Here is a 22,655-nt window from a genome sequence, read left to right as displayed (position 1 = left end):
GTATAGGATACCATAAACCAAGAAAAAGTAAGCCATGGTTTGATAATGAATGTCACAATCTAATAGAAACAAGGAATCAGGCTAGACTTAGGTGGTTAAATAACTCTGATGATACATATCTAAGCAATTATAATAGAATAAAGCGAGAAGTTAACCGCACGTTTAGAAGTAAAAAAAGAGATTACTTGAAAAGCAAAATCAGCAGAACCTTTAGTTCCAGAACCTAACTTGACTGAAGTTAAAGATGCTATTAAAAGGCTAAAGAATAACAAAGCACCTGGCATTGATTTAATACCAGCTGAGTTAATTAAATATGGTGGAAATTCGTTAATATGTCAAATTCATAAATTAATTTGTTTGATATGGAATAAAGAAGAAATACCTCAACAGTGGAAAGAATCCATAATTGTTCCTGTGTTTAAAAAAGGTGATAAAATGAACTGCAATAATTACCGTGGAATTTCTCTACTCTCAACAACATTATAGGTGATTATCAATGTGGATTTAAACGTAACAGATCAACTACAGATCAAATTTTTCACATCAGGCAGACACTTGGAAAAAAGTGGGAATATAATCAAAATGTCCATCAGCTATTCATTGATTTCAAAAAAGCATATGATTCAGTCAAAAGAGATAAATTATATAATCTATTAGTAGGGTTTGGAATACCTAAGAAGCTTGTTAGTATGATAAAAGTATGCACAAGTGAAACAGAAAGTAATATTCGTGTGGGTATTAATATGTCTGACAAATTTACAATTCATGATAGGTTAAAACAAGGAGATGCATTATCTCCATTGCTCTTTAATTTTGCCTTAGAATATGTTGTTAGGAAGGAAAAAGAAACTAACGAAGGACTAAAATTAAATGGTATGACTCAGTTATTAGCTTATGCAATGATGTAGACTTCTTAGGGGATGATATAAATACAATTAAGAATAATGCTAAAATATTTTTCAAAACTGCTAAAGAGAGAGGTTTGGAAGTTAACAAAGAGAAAACAAAATATATATGCTTACAGGCCGAAACCAAGTGTTAAATAATAATGAAAATCTAATTATTGATAACAATTCGTTTGAACCAGTTTCCAAATTCAAATACTTAGGAGTAATATTAACAAATGAAAATTATATTAAAGAGGAAATAAAAAGTAGGCTTAATTCAGGAAATGCATGTTACTTCTCTCTTCATAAACTTTCGTCTTCTCGTTTAATATCTAAGAAACTAAAAGTTAAAATATACAAAACAATAATTTTGCCTGTAGTATTATATGGGTGTGAAACTTGGTCCCTTACATTGAAAGAGGAACACAAATTGAGAGTATTTGAAAATAAGATCCTTAGGAAAATCTTTGGACCTAAAAGGGATGAGGAGACAGGTGAGTGGAGAAGGTTACATAATTTGTATTCATGTCCAGATATTATTAGAATAATTAAATCAAGAAGACTCAGGTGGGCAGGCCATGTGGCACGAATGGGAGAAGAAAGAGGAGTTCACAGGATTCTTGTTGGGAAACCTGATGGTAAGAGACCTATAGGAAGGCCAAGACGAAGATGGGGGGACAACGTTGAGATGGACCTAAAGGAAATCGGTAGAGATGGAAAAGAGTATATAGATCTTGCTCAAGATAGGGACAGATGTAAGGCCTGTGTTACTGCAGCCATGAACCTTCGGGTTTAAGAAGGCTAGAGAGTTAGTTAGTTTGTTAGTTAGTAGAAGAAAGAGATAAAAATTATGTTATGGATTTGCAGCGCTCAGGAAGTTATTTTGTATTATTTCTTGCCCAACAAATACCGCAGATATGCATCCCACGTGAAGGGAGGTGCGTGCTCAAATTCTGCCAGAATGGCACTGTCATAGAACATTACATTACAAAGTGAAAAATCATGGGAAATTGCATTCAAACTTTACTTTTTCTTAAAAAAATCTTCAAAATATATACTTTTTCCACGACTAACATAACATTTATTTACACACTCCATATATATATATATTATTATTTGGCCAGTAATGCATTTTATTTTTTTTTTCCTTATCATTTATTTTATCCAAATAAACATAAAAATTGGGACGTTCCTTCATTTTGTGATGAACTTATTTCAACCGCATTTCACATAAGTCTCTCTATCTTGAATGTAATACTGTTGCCATATTCAGAAACTGCAGGATTTAAGCTTTACCATGATGTTAACATGACAGGGTTCCGTAAACATGAAAAATCAATGCAAGTGTCACAAAATCATGGAATGACCCTGTACGATTTCATGTTGGCTGTCCGAATTATTCCTTGCTGCATAATATTCACCACAGTTTTTGGGGACAAAAATTTAGGAAAAAAGTCTGCATTATACATGAGTAAATATGGTAATAGAAAATTGTAAATATTAACCTGTTAGCGGTCATGCGGGTCATCATGATCCGCACCTAACTTTTGTTTCTTTACCAATCCGTTAGGGTTCGAGATAAGAGAGTCATACTTGCAAGCTTCTTATCTCCTTCTGCCCTCCACACTCCCACTGGTGATATTTAGTTTGCGTTCACATGTCGGCAGGAAAGGTACGTGGGTTGCTATGACCCACCTCGACCATTAACGTTTGTGCAAGTATTCAGTGCACACTGGTGTAGCATTCTTACTTAGTGTGTTGTAAAACATAATTGGTTCACTAGTGTGCCACTGACTGGAGAACTTCTGCACCAACACCATTCTCACAACAGTTGGAACAATACGAAAAAACAAATGTGTGCTGGTTGCATGCATGTTTTGTTACCAGCAAGAATAGGGAAGAAAACTTTTCTCTTTTTGAATTTTGGAAATATTTTGTAACATTGGTTTTGTATGTCACCTTATTATTAAGTATGCACCACAGCAAGACCACAAATCCACCGACTGGCGACAGTGTAAAAAAACCTGAAGTTATAGCATTTTACAACATAACAAAGGGCAACGTAGACACGGTGGATAAAATATCAGGCAGCTACTCTGTCACTAGATAAAGCAACAGGTGGCCACTGAAAATATTTTACACAGTAAATTTGGCAGCCATAAAAATACTTCGATTATATCTGCATGTAACAGCAAGGATGAAAGCTAATGCGTAGTAAAAAGAGAGTACTTGCAGGAATTAGCCATGTGTCTGGCGAGACCATACATTAGGTCTAATATGGAAATTCCAGGTTTCAGCAGAGAGCTGAGAACTGACATCCTCGAACTTTTGAAGGAACAATTTCAACAATCTCGTAGTGATGATCAAGGACAAGTAAATATGTATATTTACTAATTTGCGTAATGAAATAAAAAATAAATAACCAAAGGACAAAACAAAATCTTTAAATATTGAGAAGAAAGAAGCTTAAATTTGCAAGTTGCAGTGACCCACTGCGACAGCTTTAATTTGAGGAATGGGCACGACCTTCCCGGGCTAAAAGCTGTAAGAAATCAGGTGATGAAATTATGAATACCTCCTTTTCCTTGTAGAAGCCAACCTGGCCAACTTCCATGCCATCAGTCTTTTTCAGGTTCGCCCACATTGTATAAACAACATCCACATCATTCATTTTGTTCCCTGTGATACTGTTTGCTTTCACCAATTGTGCCGCATCATCCAGTACAACGGTTGGAATGTCATCTAGTGATTGTCCCTGAAAGAACACAAATTTTCAAATTAATTGCCTTGTGTCATGACACAAAATGCCAACTAAGATTAATGCAGTAGCATAAAAACACAACATGTGTAATTCTTTGCAATTGCGAATGTTACACCATTATTAACATTTGAAACAATAAACTATTACTTACGTGTAATTTTGTATTTCTGTGTTGCACAATTTAATGGGTAAATCCTATTAATTTTGAAGACTCAGTCTTCATTCACTAAGGGTACAGTGGCTGGAGTGGAGATGGTACCGTGTCACTGCTTTGTTTGTTCCCAGGTGGCAATAGTTGCAATTTCTCTCATTCGGCAGCGCTTGCATGTGTATCCTGGTTTGCGCTGTCTGCTGTGCTTTCTGCTTCCTGTTATCAGGTGGTGCTGCAGGGTGGTGCTTGGGGGGGGGGGGGGGGCTGGGCTGGGCCATGCTGCTCAGTGGTGTGCAGTTACTGTTCCCCGCGTGGCTGGAGGGGGTCGAGTATGCGCACCGCATCTTTTCTTTTCTGGTCTGGGATCTTTTTGAGGACAGAATGCCAAATTGGGTGTGCCTGTCCATTGTTAGTTTCTGTTGGATGATAGAATGGGTTTCTTTGACAGTGTTTTCTATCATCCGGGTTTCTTTGACAGTGTTTTCTATCATCCAACAGAAACCAGCAATGAACCTGGACAATGGAGAGGCACACCCGACTTGGCATCTCATCCTGAAAAAGATCCCAGAACAGAAAAAGAAAAGATGTGGTGTCCATACTCTACCCCCCTCCAGCCATGCCGGGAACAGGAACTGCATCGCACTGAGCAGCATGGCCCAGCCCCCAAGCACCACCCGGCAATGCCACCTGACAACAGGAAGCAGAAAGCACAGCAGACGACGCAAACCAGGATACACATGCCAACACCGCCAAACAAGAGAAATTGCAACTACCGCCACCCAGGAAATTAATAGGATTTAATCATTAAATTGTGAATCGCGGAAATACGAAATTTCAAGTAAGTGATTTTAAACGGAGTTTACCACATCCAACATGAATAAACTGTATACCAAATATCACACTTGTGCTTTATTCTATAATTTCCAGCGCATACACAATATTTTGATTAGGGCTGAGCTGATACCAGGGGTATCGGTTAATATATTTGCACCGATACTAGCCAATACCATTGTTTTTGAGTCGCTAGAGGTGCGGCCAAAACCAATTGTCTTTTTCCATTTCAAAGTTTTGTTCACCTTTTCCAAGTTACCTTTGGTTTCGAAAAAAAAAAATGAAAAATAGTTGTGCATTTGTTAAATGAACCTGTACTCAAGTTTCTGGTCACAGCAAGTGCGTGACACAAAGATCTGTACGCAGATAAGACTCACGGTCAAGTATCTTGCAAATCAAGTGTAACGTGAAATTATCCCTATAGGAGTTCGCTGCTTCTGTTTAGTTATCTTCGACGTCTACCAGGGTTTGTTTGTACAGATCAGGTCTCTTGTAACAATAACCCCAATGAGAAACCCAACGATGCACCTTTTGGTACTCCTTCCACTTTCTTTGGTGTTTGTGGACATCCCTCTCTTTAGTGACCTCCCACAGTCAAAAAGGTCATAGCCCATGAAAGTGGTGGACGTGTCTCAGACATAGTACATAGCATTTTCCTATAAATTCAAAAACCTGGGATAATCCCCCCTTTTCCTTTTAAACTTTAGACTTTTGTTTGTCCCGACTGGGTATCAGCAGGCATATTTCGGCACAGGGAACGCAGTAGGGGAATAATTTTCTTTGAACGACAGATGACGGCAGTTAGTTTCTGGAAAGTGTAGTGATGTGTTTGGACGGTTAGGGAACTTTCACACATTGTTGGAGTAGGGCACAGTGCTATCCAGGAGATGATTGGTGTACTGGGTTACCGGAAAGTGTGTTGCAGATGGGTGCCAAGGGATTTGAATGCGGCACAAAAACGAAACAGAAAAGATGTTTGCATGGAACTTTTGGCGTGGTACCGAGCAGAGGATGGAGGCGAGGGTTTCTTGAAGTGTTTGGTTACTGGAGACGAAACCATTTTCCACCTCTACGAGCCTGAGAGTAAACGTCAAAGCCTGGAGTGACGACATCAAACATCACCAAGAAAGAAGAAACCGAGGACAATGTCATCAGCTGGCAAAGTAATGGGAACTGTCTTCTGGGATTCGGAGGGTGTTCTTCTCATGGACTTTCTCACTCCAGGGGAAACAATCAATGCTGCTCACTATGTGCGCACTTGGAGAAAACTTCGTCGTGCTATTCGTGAAAAACGTCCTGGCAGGGATAGTGTTATCCTCCAACACGACAATGCCAAGCCGCACACAGCACAGCTAACAAGGGATGAAGTTGCCAGATTTGGGTGGGAACTCCTTCGACATCCTCCCTACAGTCCAGATCTGGCTCCTTCAGACTTTCACTTGTTTTCTTTTCTGAAAGAACACATGCGGGAAAACAGATGACACCAACAAGGAAGTGGAACTTGCCGTTAGGAGAATACTCAGACGTGCCCGAACGGAGTTCTACAACAGAGGAATTTTCAAACTTCCAGAACGTTGGCAAAAATGTGTCGATTTAGATGGTGATTATGTTGAAGACTATTAAAGGTATGTACTTTAACAGGCATATATTAGATTCTTTTTTGTACAGTCTACTTCCTTCTTGTTGATCACGACTTTCAGTACACACGATAGAAACAAGAAACTGGTAAGTTTTCATTCTCCCCTTACATTACAGCTATACTATGAGTTTTAGATGTCGTGTCCAGGGTTGATCAATCGCCAATTATTCTTGTGTTCACCGATGATTTAATGTTAGTTTTGGGAAGAGTGATCCTTTAGTTTTAGAGGAGGTTGAAGAGGAATGATCACAGTTTTCAATGTTGGGGGAGAGGAGGACGATGACCACACGATTGCCTTGATCTTAGCTTCACTTAATATTTCTCTAATATTTGAAACATCTGATCGATTGTCACTTTAAAAAAATGTAAAGTTGAGATGCATCGTTGCAACAGAGCATCGTTTGGTGGGTTAATATATTCATCGCCCCTCGTCAGAAATGCATACATATAAAATGTAATAATAATAATTACACAGACACACACATATATATATATATATCTATAAATATAAAATATAACCTTTGTTATATTAAATTTGGAATTATGCAAGTATTGGTATCGGTGAGAGTATCGGCATCGGTTCAAAGTAGTATCGGCTCAGCCCTAATTTTGATTATTTAACACACTTCACTGGATGAGCAAGAATAACAATGTTAAATTGGTCAGCTCTTGATATTTCTTTTTTCCTTTTCTTCTTTTATTGAACATTATTTTTTCTTGCAAAACCTTTAGTGTAATATTTTTTGTAACAAATACAACAACTATTAAGCAAAATTATATTTATTTGTATTACATACTATCCTCTTTTTCTATATCAGTTATTTGACATTGCATTCCTACCTGTTGGGATAATTACATCCAGCCCTAACTTTGCCATGATAAACACAATGTAATAAAAAAATAAATTACAATGATAAGAATGAATGATGAATGGATAAAATGATAAACACAATGATAAGTCCATGACTTAATCAGGGTTTGAAATGGGATCTCTAGTTTGCTAGTACTTCATGTTGACCACTCTGCCATGAAGGCCAACTATAATAAATACTGTTGCTACAAGGCATACATTATACTTGAAATATGAAGCACAACTCCATGAAATTTTCAGAGAGAGATTCAAAAATACATGGATAAAATATACGAGGCGCATCCAGAAAGTAAGTTTCCCTATTTTTTAAAAAAAAAAACCAACACAGTTTCAGGAAACCATTTATTGCCAACAGGTACAGCAAAGGTTCAGCTATTTTTCAACATAGCAACCACTAGAATTGAGACACTTGTCGTATCGTGGTATCAACTTTTGGATCCCACTGTTGTAGAACTCTGCTGCCTGTGAATGGAACCAGCGTGTGACAGATGTCTTCAGCTCTTCGTCGTTGCCAAAATGCTCACCGGAGGACAGGAATTTCTTGAGGTGCAAGAAAACCTGAAAATCGCTGGGAGCCAGATCATGACTGTAAGGTGGATGATCAAACAACTCCCAGCCAAATTCCGTCAAAACAGCTGTGTGCACCGAGCCGTATGTGGACGAGCATTGTCATGGAGGAGCACAACACCTGCAGTAAGCATGCCACGCCTCTTGTTTTGAATGGCACGTCGCAATTTCCTTAGTGTTTCACAGTAATGGTTCGCGATCACCGTTTCACCTGTGGGGAGGAAGTCAATGAGCAAAATGCCCTTCCTGTCCCAAAACACGGTGCACATCACTTTCTGTACCGACAGCGTCTGTTTGAATTTCTTCTTGACCGGAGATCCACTATGCCGCCAATGCATTGACTGGTGCTTGGTTTCCGGGGTGAAGTGCGAAATCCACGTCTCATCGCCCGTGACGATCCTGTCGAGGAAATCATCGCCGTCATCATGGTACCGTTGCAGGAATGTCAGTGCTGCTCCTGAACGTTTCATTTTGTGTTCGGGTGTCAGGTTTTTCGGCACCCACCTGGCACACAATTTTTTGAACAGCAGGCGCTGCGTGACAATCTCATGCAACACGGATCGCGATATCTGTGGAAAAAGGCTACTCAACTCCGTATTCGTGAAGCGACGGTTCTCTACAATGCGCTGCCACACCAGCTCAAAAAAATCATCAGTGATGAGGGACGGATGCCCACTGCGCTCTTCATCATGGACACTTTGACGACCTTCCGAAAACTGCCGACACCAGCGACGCACCATCTGCTTACTCATAATGTTCGGCCCATAGACCTCACAGAGCTGACAATGAATGTCAATTGGCGCAATGCTTTGTGCATTCAGGAACTTTATCACCGACCGAACCTCGCATGCGGCGGGAGAAGGAATACGAGCTTCCATTTCGGACCACTGCTGCCTCGCTAATGGCATGCGGCGGGAAAAGGAATACGAGCTTCCACTTCGGACCACTGCTGCCTCGCTACTGGCGCCGGGCGGGATCTGTCCGCCTGGCATATGATTGATACGTCTTAGCTCTGCTGCGCATGCACAATTTAAAGGGCTCATTATGTTTACTTTCACGGGAAAAAAATAGGAAAACTTACTTTCTGGATGCACCTCGTAATAATAACCTGTGCCAGAACAGCCTGAGGGCCAGGGCCTACCTACTGACTGCCTGCCTCACTCCCACCTCGAGATCATCCAACCAGTTAAGGGGTGACATGTGGTCAGCATGACCCAATTATGTTACTCATTTGTATCTTGCCAATTTCCTTGCCATGGTGGATGGTCCCTGGTCCCATACACAGTCCAAAATCTTGGGAGAAAAGTTATTGCGCTTTTCCCATAGACAGACCGCACGGCCACAGAGACATGGATAAAATATGTGATTACAAAACAATTATAAAAGAGTGTTGGTCTGTCAGACTAGTATGAAAATTGATGTGATGGTTACATGTATGCTGCAAATAGCTTCAACACAAATGCCTTAAAATGAAAGTCCCTCGTGTTACCAGGAAACTCCTTAAAATGAAAGTCCCCCATGCTACCAGGAAACTAACTGTTAATTAACCCTCCTCCACACACACACATACACATATATATGTTGCTACATAGCTACGTCTACATGGACTTTAACAACTTACTGGGGCTTCCCTGATGGTGCAGTGGTAGCATCGTCATCTTGTAATCAAGGAGTCCCGGGTTCGATACCCGGTGGAGGCACATAGTGGTTCGGATCCCACTTTAAACTGTAGGTCCAGTCCCAATTAGCCTTAATGTGCATAAAGTGGACTTAAAAACACCAATTCAATCAATCAATCAATTTAACAACTTACTGGATGTAACCTCAGGTAAACATGGGCAGAAGACACTTTGTCCACGTGGAACCACACATCCTCTGGCCAACCCCATTTGATAAGATCTTCATCTAAAAGAAAAAAAAATGTACAAGTGGGTTAGGAATGGGACCAATTAAATATACAAATTATATCAGCCTATAGTTGCATATATATGTTTCATATGTAGCTGCAAGGATCTTTGTGCTTCAAACTAGGTACCAAGTGATCAGCTGTTGAAATCATTTAGGGATCTTATTTTAATGCCAAGCATCCTGAACTTGACCTGCCTAGCCTACAACCAAAAGCATTTAGGGGTGTTATACTAATGTCTAGCCGTAGACCTGTTCTGCCTAAGTCAACTACAAACATTTAGCTCATCATATGTCAACAGGTCCGGAGCCCTTCAAGCCTTACATGAAGTGGATGGTGGTAGCAGTTTATATCCAAGACAGAGGTACATGAACAGTAATCAGAATGCTACATTTTAAAAGTAGCTTCGCTACAGCTACATATACCAAAAAAGTAGCTCGCTACACTACTACTGTTCGCTACTTCCACATAAAAAAACTGAAAACAACCACACGGATATTCAAAAGAAGCTCCTACCATGATAGTTGCACTTACTGGAAAATAGATTATGTTATTTATAATCATGATTCCCGTCATTTGATAATTTTGATAGCAGTGTTACTTTACTTACTTATTTTCACTATAGTGTTTGAAAATAATTTACCTAAGTAAGTGACATATCAATTCGAATTTGATAAATGAGATTTGCAATTATGGTGTTCCATTTTACTATGCCTATGAAGAGAGAATGTGTGGGGCAGTTTTATCACCTGTGTAGATTTAAATAATGAAATAATGGAAGAAAGGAGCAATAAGTGGAGGGTAAACTATGCTTTATAATGATAATTTTTAATAAATATTACTGCTGCACACATGGAATATTAATGAAACGAGGCCTTACACATGTGCAGGTTGTTCTCACAAAGTCGTATCAAAAATATTTCCATTACGGACTGTTTTCTTAAAAATTAATCAGAATTTATCATATGTATTGCTCAAACCTTAGGAATACGAGTGTTGCTTGAGAAGTTTCTGCAAACTACCACCAACAGTGGCGCTAGTGTTCCACTATTATAAAAATCGGAAGAATAGACCTTTTTTATGTTTAAATTATCTTTGATTGTTTATTTAAGCCTATTCGTTTATTTTTCACCGCACTTTGAAGTAGTAGTTTTGTGTGTTAGAAATAGAAATTTCTCGTGAACACTTTCGGGTAATGATTTTTTATAATTTCAAATGTAATTTAACACCGGAACACTGCATTGAACGACTTCATTTTGGGGATGAAGCACCATCCAATAGGACTGTGTACAATTGGTTTTCCGAATTTCAGCGTGGTCGCACATTTCTTAGTGATGAATTTCGTGAATGTTGTCCATCCACGTCTGTTGTTACCAATAATGTTGATGCTGTGCGTGAAATGATTGAGAGAGATCGGCATGTGAAATACCATGAGATTCAGGCATCTTGAACATTGACATGAAATCATTACATAAGATTTTGCATGGTCATCTGAACGTATGGAAACTTTCAAGCCGTTGGATCCCACACAACTTGACCAAAGCTCAAAAACAGGCTTGTGTAAATTGGTGTACAGAAATGCTCAAAAAATTCAACCGAGGCAAGTCAAATTTGGTGTACTACATCGTTACAGGGGACGAAACTTGGATCTATTCATACGAACCCGAAACTAAACAGCAATCTACTGTTTGGGTGTTTCAAAGTGAGCAGAAACCAACAAAAGTTGTTCGTTCGAGGAGTGCTGCCAAGCAAATGATTGCTTCTTTCTTCTGTTATACCGGACATGTGGCAACAATAGCTTTAGAAGATCAAAGGAATGTAAATTCTGGAAAACTAAGAAATACTCCAAGTTGGGAGAATGGAATCCCCCAATGAATGCTCCTACATTCTTCACATTATTCATAATCATTCTTCATTCTTCCTCAATCTCACAATTAACCAAAAGTGGCAGTAAGCGAAAGTACAAGATAAGAGAATAACTAAGAAAACATTCATCTTCATATCATGAATAGTAAGAGTTACAGAAAAGCAACGTAAAAGTAGGAAAAATACATAAATTTGGAAACTATATATTAAATAAAGAAAATTGTTTCTGTCAGAAACTCAATAACTCGTACGTACATCTTACAATACCATAAAATATATTAAGGAAACTTACGTGTAATCCTGAGTGTTCTAAACATAATGTAATTTAAAATTTGCGAGCAAATATTATGACAAAAATAATTGTAATTCCAGAAATTGAATGTCTATTGTTCTTGTAACAATAATTTCCTGCTGGTGAGGTCACACACACTGACAGTGATCAATGCTGTTAACATACTCAGCCATTGATTGCTGGAACTATTGCTTTGTAATTGTAGTGGAAGTTATGTTTTTCACAGTAATTATTCACATTTTGCTCTCTTACACCATGGATACCCACAGGATGTTCCTGGAGTGACAGAAATGAGGCATCTTCTTTTCAGTGGTGTCGCACACGAGGCATGTTTCTCAGAAAAATAGCAATGCAGCACAAAAAAGAACGTAGCTCTTAGACGAAATATATTCATAAATGTCAGTTAGTTATCAGGATATTAGAATTATTCAGATACTATTAAAATATACTACACGGATTACATAATCTGCGATATCAAGATATTTATAATCTAGATTATCTGTATTTCCATGTAACAGACTTTGTCTTTATGAACTTCCTGCAAAAGTAAGCGTTATTCTTTATTTTTTCTTTACGCTGTTGCCACACTCAAAATTTACCTCAAAATGCTGAGAAGAAATGTAGCTGTAGCGAAAGAAAATGTAACGCTGCTACAGCTACAGATTTGTAGTTAGCTACAGTAGCGTGCTACTTCTGACCACTGTACATGAATGGCTACTTGCAAAAAAAAAACTATGCAAATTTAGAAAAAAAGTCACTCTCCCCCAAAAAAAACACAGAAGAAGCAACCATTATGATGGTGAAGGATATGCATACAGGAATTAACTGTAATCAAATCAAAGTAAATAGCCATGTGTACAATGATTAATTTGGAGGTATGAATGCACAATATAGAGATTGTCTCCAATTCCTTTCCTACTTCTTATACTCACTAAATATGCAGTTTTGGTAACGTATCTGGAGTTAAGATTTTGCAAAATTACCGCAATCATTCTCCATACAGAAACATAACAACCATGTTTGATGATATGAACAAGTGACGTTCGGCATTCGTTGCGCTCTCTACAGCGTTGCCACACTGTTCCTTCGTTACTTGCAGAGCATTAGTTGAGAAGAGCATGTGGAATGTGGACTTTGATTAGAGGTAGGTTTGGCAATGGTGTTCGAGCTTTCTTCTAGAAAAAAATAGTGTTTTGTGCATTGAGGAAGCTAGTCCTACAAAACTTACATTTTGTTTCGTATAAATTTACAATACCGGAAGTATCTCCGATTGCTTTGAAATTACGCATACTCACTAATTTCGGCCTCGTAATTTTGGCTCTTTACCTATTACAGCTAACCTATTTAACTTGAAGTTACTGTTATGAGTTTACAGGTTTGTAGTGACATGTTTTACAACTAGCTAAAAAAAATTACATGCTGTAGCAGTCAAGGGACAGATATTGGCTAATCCCAGTGTACACATATTGCATAGTGGTTCAGGTACAATTTTAACCCTAGCTTACCAAGGGGGGTGGGGACTTGTGGGCTCACCATATCTATTTTTTTTTAGATTTCAACTGTTTGAAAATAAATTACATTGTTCCCTAGGACGTTCACAATATTTCTGTATTACTTTTGTTCATAAAAACATAAATGTAAAGAAATTAGGAGGAAAATGCACATGGTGGGCATATCAGGCACCATCTTTGAAGGTGTCTCATTCGAAACACTCATGCCAGTGACAGTGTACAATTGGTTGGTAATGATGGTAATTATTATATGTAATAAACAACTGCACTTCTACAAACAAAAAAAAGCATTAATAAAAAGTTGTAATGGATGTTGCTTTTTAGTGAATGATTGCAATAATTGGTTATTATGTTTTATTAATGATAGTAATGAATAAATATCTTAATGTACACTACCGACACAAAGTTAAAGACCACCATGAATAACGGCCAAAAATTCAGTATGGAGTGTTGTATGGAACCAACGGTTCCTGTCCAAGAAAGACGTGACGATGATACACATGGAAGATGCAATGTAGTCTAGTTTGAACCTCGCAAGACGCAAAACCATTTTTTTCCCGAATGTGTAGCATGTGGTTGGCAAAATGGAAAGGGCAGAAATGTTGCTGAAGCTGGCAACATTGCAGCTGTGTGCGTGAAACCAGTCAGAACGGTAGCCAGCCTCACGCGCATCCTTATCAGTGGCTCAGGTTCAGTTGCTGTTCATGCAGGCGACATTGTTACCCCATTTTTATGTGTGAGGTGTGCAAGGTAAGTGAAGCTGAGTGAAATGGCCCGTCATCGTGGGGAACAGGCGATTTCGGTTGAAAAGCATGCTGTGATATGTGCACTGAAAAATGAAGGTTATTCGGAACGCGAAATAGCAAGAAAACTGAATATTTCCAAGACTGGTTTTCATTGTGCATTGGATAGATAGGGTAAAACCAACAGTCATGCGGACCGTGCACGTAGTGGAAGAGTTCGTGTAATGTCTGCAGCTGATGATAGATATATTACACTAACTTGCAAATGGAACAGGCACCTAACAGCACCAGTCATCGCTGCTTCCCTTAATAACAGCAGAGGGGACGCCTGTGTCTGTGTCAGCGGTGAAGAATAGGTTGCGTGAAGTAGGGTTGCATGGCAGAGTAGCTGCTAGAAAGCCATTCTTACGAAGTGTGAACAAGATGAAACGATTGGCCTGGGCTAAAATGCACCAAGGTTGGACTGTGGATAACTAGAAACGGGTACTCTGGACCGACGAATCCAAATAAGAATTATTTGGCCGCAATAGGCGAACCTTTGTGCATCAAAAGGTCGGCGAGAGAATGAAAGAAGAGTGTCTTGTTCCCACAGTGAAACATGGGGGTGGAAGTGTAATGGTGTGGGGATATTTTGCCGGAAACCAGATGGGGGACCTTCATAAAATTCAGGGAACATTGGTAAAAGAAGGGTATCATCAGATATTGGTTCACCATGCCATCCCTTCTGGTCGTTGTCTTGTTGGTAATGGGTTTATTTTTCAACAAGATAATGATCCCAAACATACATCCAAATTGTGTACGCGGTATTTGGAACGCAAGGCAACAGAAGTTGCATTAGATCTCATGACGTGACCACCACAGTCTGCTGATCTTTTACCAATTGAACTGCTATGGGACCAAATCGATAGGGACATCAGAAAGAAGGTACCCAGCAAGACTCAACAGCTATGGGAAGTCATCAACGATGCCTGGCGTAACATTCAACCATCCTATCTGGAAAAACTATTGAATCGCATGCCATGTGTTTGCGCTGCTGTCATTAAGGACCATGGCGGACATATTGATGAAAGCAAAATATGAGGTGACATTAGTATGTATAGTGGATGCACCTATGTTTGTACATTGCCAAGCAGATTCTTACATCTGTTTTTTGTACATTAATTACGAAATACATTCATTTCTACTGATTTTTGGCACTTTTTCCTGGTGGTCTTAAACTTTTGTCGGAAGTGTATATAATCAGCAAAGGAAGCCGTGATTCAATAATAAAATGGTTTCTAGAATTTTAGTGATAAAAAAGAAAGTGTGGGCCTGTGAGCTGCTGCCCCCCCCCCCCCCCCAAGTATGTAAGTTTCTTGCATGGCACGGGTAAGCTAGGGTTAAAATTAAATGTGTAGAGCACATCTGACCATGAAATGGATGTAAGCAAGCTTTTACATGTTTGTGTCTCAATTTAAATGTTGATGTCATAAAATATGAAACAAATGTTATCAAAATATTCGATGTTTCAGGACAATGAAAAATCTTTACTGTTCAGAAGTGTACATATTATGTGCATTTGTGTATATATCCTCTTTAACAGAACTTTGAGATGAAAAGAGCAAGTGGCATTTGGAAACCAACCTTTAGAACCGAAGCAACATAAGCTGCAAGTGTCGTTTGTTACTTGGCCTGTACCATTTTCTCAGTGAACTTTCAGACGGAAGCAACAAGAGACATGTGTCACTTGGAAGCAGACCCTTAGTCAGTAATCTATTCAGCCTTTTGAACCAAAATGCGACAACGAGCTAAACATGTCACTCGCATGTTGCTCAGACCATACTCAATGGTGTGCATTGTGCTGCTTCGGTCGTTGTTGCATGCACGGTGAAGGAGACTGTGTTGGTTGTTATCTGTGACTTCAGTCTGAAAGCTCCTTCAATACCGCGCTTCGGTCTTGTTTGTGCATGCATGGTGGATGCTTGCTTACAGACTGAAGGGGCCCATGTCACTTGCCTCTTCAATATGACACCCACCACTGCCATGTGTTGCTTCGGTCTGAATGTTCTCTATACTTTACAAGATTATTAGCTACTTCATCAGAGACTAAGATTTAATTTAGCCTGTAAATCAGAGAACAAATTGCAAGTACGAGGGTCACTATTTATATTTTGGCACTGAAAACTGCTTTATTCTTTTTCGAAGTATTATCCTTTATGGTCAATACACTTTTGCATTCGTTCAAACCATTTGTCAAAGCAGTTTTTCCAATCTTCTTGAGACACCTCCATAATATGGTTTTTGAACGCATCAACGGCGTCTTCCGCCGACGAAAATCGTTGTCCACGCAATTTATTCTTGACATTCGGGAACAAGAAGAAGTCATCGGGTGCCAAATCAGGACTGTACGGTGGATGACCCATCAATTCGATTTTTTGACTGTTCATAAAGTCGGTTGTTAGACGAGATGTGTGACAGCTGGCATTGTCTTGATGAAGAATGATCCGACGGCGTTTGTTTGTTTTCCGTATTTGACCGAAGACCTCTGGCAAACAAATTGTTGTGTACCATTCAGAGTTGACCGTTCTACGTTCCTCTAAAGGCACAGTTGCCACATGACCAGTTTTCCCGAAAAAACAGGCGACCATTTGTTTCGATGTGCTTCGAGCGCGAACAACTTTTGTTGGATTGGGTTCATCTTGAAACACCCATACAGTCGACTGCTGTAAACGTTCCGGCTCATATGCATATATCCATGATTCGTCACCTGTTACAATCTTATATACGTCTTTTGAAGCACCACGGTTGTATTTATTGAGCATTTGTTTGCACCAATTGACGTGAGCATCTTTTTGAGTTTTTGTCAAATTGTGTGGGATCCAACGAGAACATACCTTTCTCACAGCTAAATGATCATGTAATATTTTATATATACTGGTGGAACTAATGCCTATGGTTGCCTCAATCTCACAGTATGTCACATGACGATCTTTCAGTATTAGGTTTTGCACAGCATCAATGTTTTCTTGAACAACAACTGATTTTGGACGACCTTCGCGAATCTCGTCGGTGAGCGAATGGCGGCCACGATTAAATTCGTTATACCAGCGTTTCACAGTGGCAAAGGATGGGGCTTCATCGCCAAATGTGGAAGTAAGTTGATAGATGCACTATTGTCTTGATAATCCACGTCGAAAATCGTAAACAATCATCGCACGAAAATGTTCACGAGTTAATTCCATTTTATTGTTGTCGCGCAATCTCCAAGGCAACATAAACAACACAAATGAAGCTATTGACAAAACATTTGAAGTACGTTATGGTCAATAATGCCAGACGATTCCGTGCGAACGTCAAATCGCACCTAACTTCAATCAGTGTTGCCAAGGCTCAAAATATAAATAGTGACCCTCGTACTGTTGGGAAAAGGCTGTGTTTTTGATAGAAGGTTCTTTTCATCATCATGAACGCTCTAGAGCGGAATAAAGTAATGTCGTTGCCTTGTAATAAGAACAAGTCTGAGGTTCAATCCTCAGTGGAGGCAGAGTGCTTCGGATCTCATTTCGAACTGTAGGTCCAGTTCAGATTTCTTTCTTCTCCAGTTGCGCTGTCTTATTTACTTCTGCTTCAGTTTTAGTGCCAGTGTTTTCCAACTGCTGGGCCACAAAGGTCCGTTGCACCCAGGGGTTGACGACTGATTTAAATCTAATTTTATATTTGACAAAATTGAACTATGATTATGCCATAGTTGATATATTAATATTAACTGAGGGTGCATATTGATTTCCATATAAACTTTAAGGATCAGAAATGTATTTTTAGGTATAAACTTGTAAGAAATAAATTTACTGGTCTCACAAAGGTTGAGAACTACTGCAACAAGCAGCCAAGATACATCACTAATTGCTCCGTGACCACTTTAGCGGACATTTAACCAAATTATACATGATGTCCTGGAAAATCAGAATACAAATATATTTTACTACACAAAATTTAATGTACAGAGATTTGATACTAGATATTCAAATGGTAGAGCAGTATTATCTTTTTTGATTCAATGTACATGTTCGTATAACAAATTCAAACATTGAAAATCATATCATACTATCAGGTTCTATTAAAAATAAAACACACAAAACTACTCTGGTTGTGAGAATATGTTTACTACATAGATTTATTTAATAAGCCTACCGAAATATGAAGATAACACTCGGAAAGAACCGCCCATTCAAAAAAGCCAGCTTTTTTGAAAACCCTGTTTATGTCTAGCTACGAATTTCATATTGTAAATTGTATCATATCTATAGAAATGAGTGCCTATTTTACAGTAGGGAGATAAACGAAAACCATGGAACTGGCAACTCATCTATTTTCATTGATTTGAGACACTTTTGTTAAAAAAGCTGAAAAAGCCCAACCAAAAAAGGTGCGAAGCCAGTTTTTATCTGACCTCTTCCAACTCTAGAATTAAACAATAGAAACTTCTGCCCAGACAGGCAAAAGGTGATTTAAAATGTCCCATACATTTTGATGAATATCATTTATACAAACTTACACGGGGTGAACACCATATTCTCACTTAAATTAATATTTATCATCTCATTTGAATTCTAAAAATTACTAGGAAACTTAAAACTGCAAATGCACTTACTTTCATATTTATCTGCTCCCATGAACAATGTAATGGGTGGTGAGACAACTGCAAACATACAAGAATATTTATTAATTATACACAAATATATGGAATATCCTGTTAAAGAGCAAGCAAATTACTTGAAGGGTGTAATGCACTGCTGTAAAATAAAGTAAGGCCAAATCATTGAAAATGTTGACACACTGGACAACAAAAATTACCAGTGAAACAATGTAATAAGGGCAATCTCACCCATGCATGTAAATTCAATATACGAGGTTTGGCTAGAAAAAAACCGGACTGATGCTATGAAATCTTTTATTCGGCATTTTGTAAAACAGGAACTTTATCTCCTTCAAAGTACTCCCCTGCACGATCTGTACACCGCTCCATATGAATTTTCCATTGCTGGAAGCAGTGTTGCCAGTCATTTTCGGAGATCATGTTCATTACATCCGTCGCTTTTCTTTGCACAGCTTCTACTGTCTCAAATCTGGTTCCTTTTAGGGCGGCCTTCACTCTGGGGAATAAAAAGAAGTCACAGGGAGCAAGGTCCGGTGAATACGGCAGATGTTCTAACACTGGGATGCCATATTTAGCCAAAAATATCTTCACTGACAGGGCCGTATGGACAGGAGCATTGTCTTGGTGCAGAATCCATGACTTCCGTTACCACAAATCAGGTCGTCGTCTTCTTCTTACTCGCTCACGAAGGGTTTTCAGCACATTAATGTAATGATGTTGGTTTACAGTTTGAACCTCGGGTACCCAATGAACGTACACAATGCCTCGAATGTCGAAAAAGACAATCATCATGGCTTTGAATTTGGACTTGCTCATGCGAGCTTTCTTGTGACGTGGCGAACTCGAGGTCTTCCAATGCATTGATTGGCGCTTTGTGGCAGGGTCGTACGTGAAAAACCATGATTCATCACAGGTTATCACTCTCTCTAAGAATGTAGGGTCTGTTTCAATGTTCTTCAAAGTGTCCGTACAAATGTTCAGTCGAGCTTCCTTCTGTTCCAATGTCAGGTTCCTTGGCACGAGTTTTGAACACACTTTACTCATGTTCAAATTCTCGCGTAAAATTTGTCGAACACTTTCTTTGTCTATTCCTGTGATTTCAGCAACTGCTCTAATGGTCAATCGACGATCTTTTCGAATCAAATCACTCACTTTTTGAATGTTTGTTTCCGTTTTCGACGTGCATGGTCGTCCTGAACGTGGGTTGTCTTGGATCATTTCCTGTCCTTCTTTAAACCGTTTAAACCAATCAAACACTTGTGTGCGTCATAAACACTCATCCCCGTACACAGATTTTAACATGTTGTACGCTTCTGTTGCGGACTTCCCCAGTTTGTAAAGGAACTTCATATTGACACGCTGTTCCATTTTAATACTCAGCATTTTTCCGACGGAGCACAGATGCACGTTCCGCTTTGTCCAAGTGCCACAGCGAAACTGAGAGGCCTGCACCCAGGGCAATTAGTCATTCTGTAGGCAGGGTATGGTAGTATAGAATCATGCATTGCTCAACCTTCGCGCATTCGTTGTTTGCCAATAGCAACATCAATCCGAGATTTTTCTAGCCAAACCTCGTATTCTCAGCATCACTGCTTGAACAGGCATTCAGTAAAATGACAGAATTCCTATAAAATAGCAGATCATGTATTCACCCATAAATCAAGAAAAAAATATAACTTTGCAATTAACATAGAACCATCAGTATTGGTTCTGAAAGATTAATGATTTCTTAGTTTCATAGGAGAAAGATGAAGTATTGCAGAATTATATAAATTATTGTTACAGTAAATTTGAACCTTGATGAAAGTAATTACCACTGTTTGGAGTTCTGAACAGTACAATTTATAAATGGTACTACTTTACTATACCGGAGACACCTATCAATGATTTATTTCGCAATTTTTTACATTGCTAACGTACTCTTCTGCATTGCGGAACATTTCTTTAGGTGAAATAATGAATTTATAACAAAAATAATGTCTTATTTCTTACATTAACAAGTACTTACTGTTGTTCCTTATTTCCCACAAACCATCCACGGGTAGCCCCAAAAACCACTGACCTTAGCCCAAAAATTCATGATAGCCCCATGAACCATCATGGGGACGAGGTATGCCTACCAGGTTAGGTTAGGTTCGATTAGCACTCCTTTCGTTCAATTTAGCATATATGGACAACATCGTGGAGGCAGCTGCAATAGCACATCGGAAATATATTTTCGTAGAAAACCACATGCAGTCGCATCAAAAAGGATCAAAACTACATTCCCGAACATCAACAACGCTACAGAAAATGATTTGCGTAAGTACTTTGTTCTGCAAATTTGAAGAAATCCGTCTCCGGTATAGTAAAGTGTTACCTTATAAATATATATATAAACGAAAAGGAAAGTAAAAAGCACCCATCCACAAGGAATTCTACAGACTATTGCTGACACGAGGATCAAAGGGGTGTCATGCTTGAGACCAGCACTAGCATGATATGGTATGTGGAAAGCATTTTGGGAAATTACTGTAACACTAAGAGCCCTAAACCTGGCCTACCCTACCTAAGCATGAAAAGAGACGTTATTTGAATTTTAAGAACCCTAAACCTGACTCGTAACTAACTACAAAACTCCTTCGCACCACACACGTGACATACATGGTAGCAGCAGTCTGTAACCAAGACGACAGTAGACGAATAGCTGGGTGCAAGAGGAGAATATTTTAAAAAAAGAAGCGATTTTACAATACCGGACAATTCCCCGATTTCGTTCATATTTCGCATACTCAATAATTTAGGGGTCCTAATCACGAATCTGCAGTTAAAATTGGGCGCTCACATGAGGAACTTGCAAAATAAGGGGGTCTGTGATCGGAACCGACAATGCACAATTGCTCATTATTTATCTCAAGATTTTGCATTTCGAATACTTAAAGAACAAAATATATATTCCTGATATTACTACGACCCCAAATATTAACTCTTTGCCTAAATAACCATGCATGGTTTGTGGGGCTATCCGAGAATGGTTCATGGGGCTACCCGTGCATCGTTCGAGGGGTTTAATGCTAACTGCGACCAGACACCTTAAAAAATGTCAGTTTCGTAGCACTTGAGTGACAAATTTCAATCACAGAATCATGATCAAGTGTCCTAAATTAGTGAGTATGCGAAATATGAACGAATGCCTCCATATTATTAAATTGTACCCAACTGAAAGTGACTAAAAAAGTGCTTTTTTCAAGGCAAAACTTACGAAATGACTTCATTTCCTACCTTCAAAGATGCCACCTTCCTCACACCAAAAACTCACAGATTACTGGGCCCAAGTTCCTTTTGTTTTATTGCGATTTCATCATGCTACGAATGCAATTTATACATGGTTTGATTTCGATCTACGTCTGTTAACACATACGGCGGTGTTTTAGCGATTACTTAAGGTTTTGTTCAATATATGCTTTCGTGGTTAGGTTAGGCAGGTTAGGTTTGGTTCCCTTAGCATTAAAATAAAGTACCTAAATGCATTGTACTAAGGTTCCGATTTACTTCTACATTCATTCCCACGCTTCTACATAATTTACTGTCGCTTGTTGACCGAGAATATCTTGGGAGCAAATTGACAATATAGAGAAAGTCTCCAATTTTGTTAATTTTCGGTATACTAACTAATTTTGGCCTCCTAATCACGAATCTGTTGTAAAAAACCTGGGGAAATTAGTTAGTATACCGAAAATTAATGATATTGGAGACTTCCCTATATTGTCAATTCTTACCAATATCTTGTCCATGAGAAGTGCGTAAGCTAATTTTCAAGTTTTTTTTTTTTTTTTTACAACTTCTACACGTTATTTTTAAAGTTCCACATGAGAATGCCAAATTTTAACTGCAGATTCGTGATTAGCAACCCTAAATTAGTGAGTATGCGAAATATGGATGAAATTGAAGTGTCTGGTAGGTAAATGTCTGTTATATCAAGACACATTTCTTCATTTATACAGAAGAAACTACT

At 38.8% G+C, this 22,655-nt stretch overlaps 1 protein-coding gene across 1 annotated transcript in view; it reads right to left on the bottom strand.

Annotated features, from left to right (window-relative positions):
• LOC145989285 (coiled-coil domain-containing protein 25) overlaps positions 1-22,655 on the bottom strand; it is a 48,663-nt gene that overhangs the window by 22,821 nt on the left and 3,187 nt on the right. Inside the window, exons 2-4 of the mRNA XM_083124617.1 lie at positions 18,656-18,703; positions 9,521-9,612; positions 3,463-3,642 (exon numbers count right to left, since the gene is read on the bottom strand). Coding sequence (XP_082980743.1) covers positions 3,463-3,642; positions 9,521-9,612; positions 18,656-18,703 — 320 coding nt within the window. The remainder of the gene's footprint in view (positions 1-3,462; positions 3,643-9,520; positions 9,613-18,655; positions 18,704-22,655) is intronic.

This window comes from Lepisma saccharinum, chromosome 1 (assembly GCF_977018435.1).
Source record: "Lepisma saccharinum chromosome 1, izLepSacc3.1, whole genome shotgun sequence".
Lineage (NCBI taxonomy): Eukaryota > Metazoa > Arthropoda > Insecta > Zygentoma > Lepismatidae > Lepisma > Lepisma saccharinum.
The sequence above is the reverse complement of the archived record's forward strand: the minus strand, read 5'-3'. Positions and strand labels throughout refer to the sequence as shown.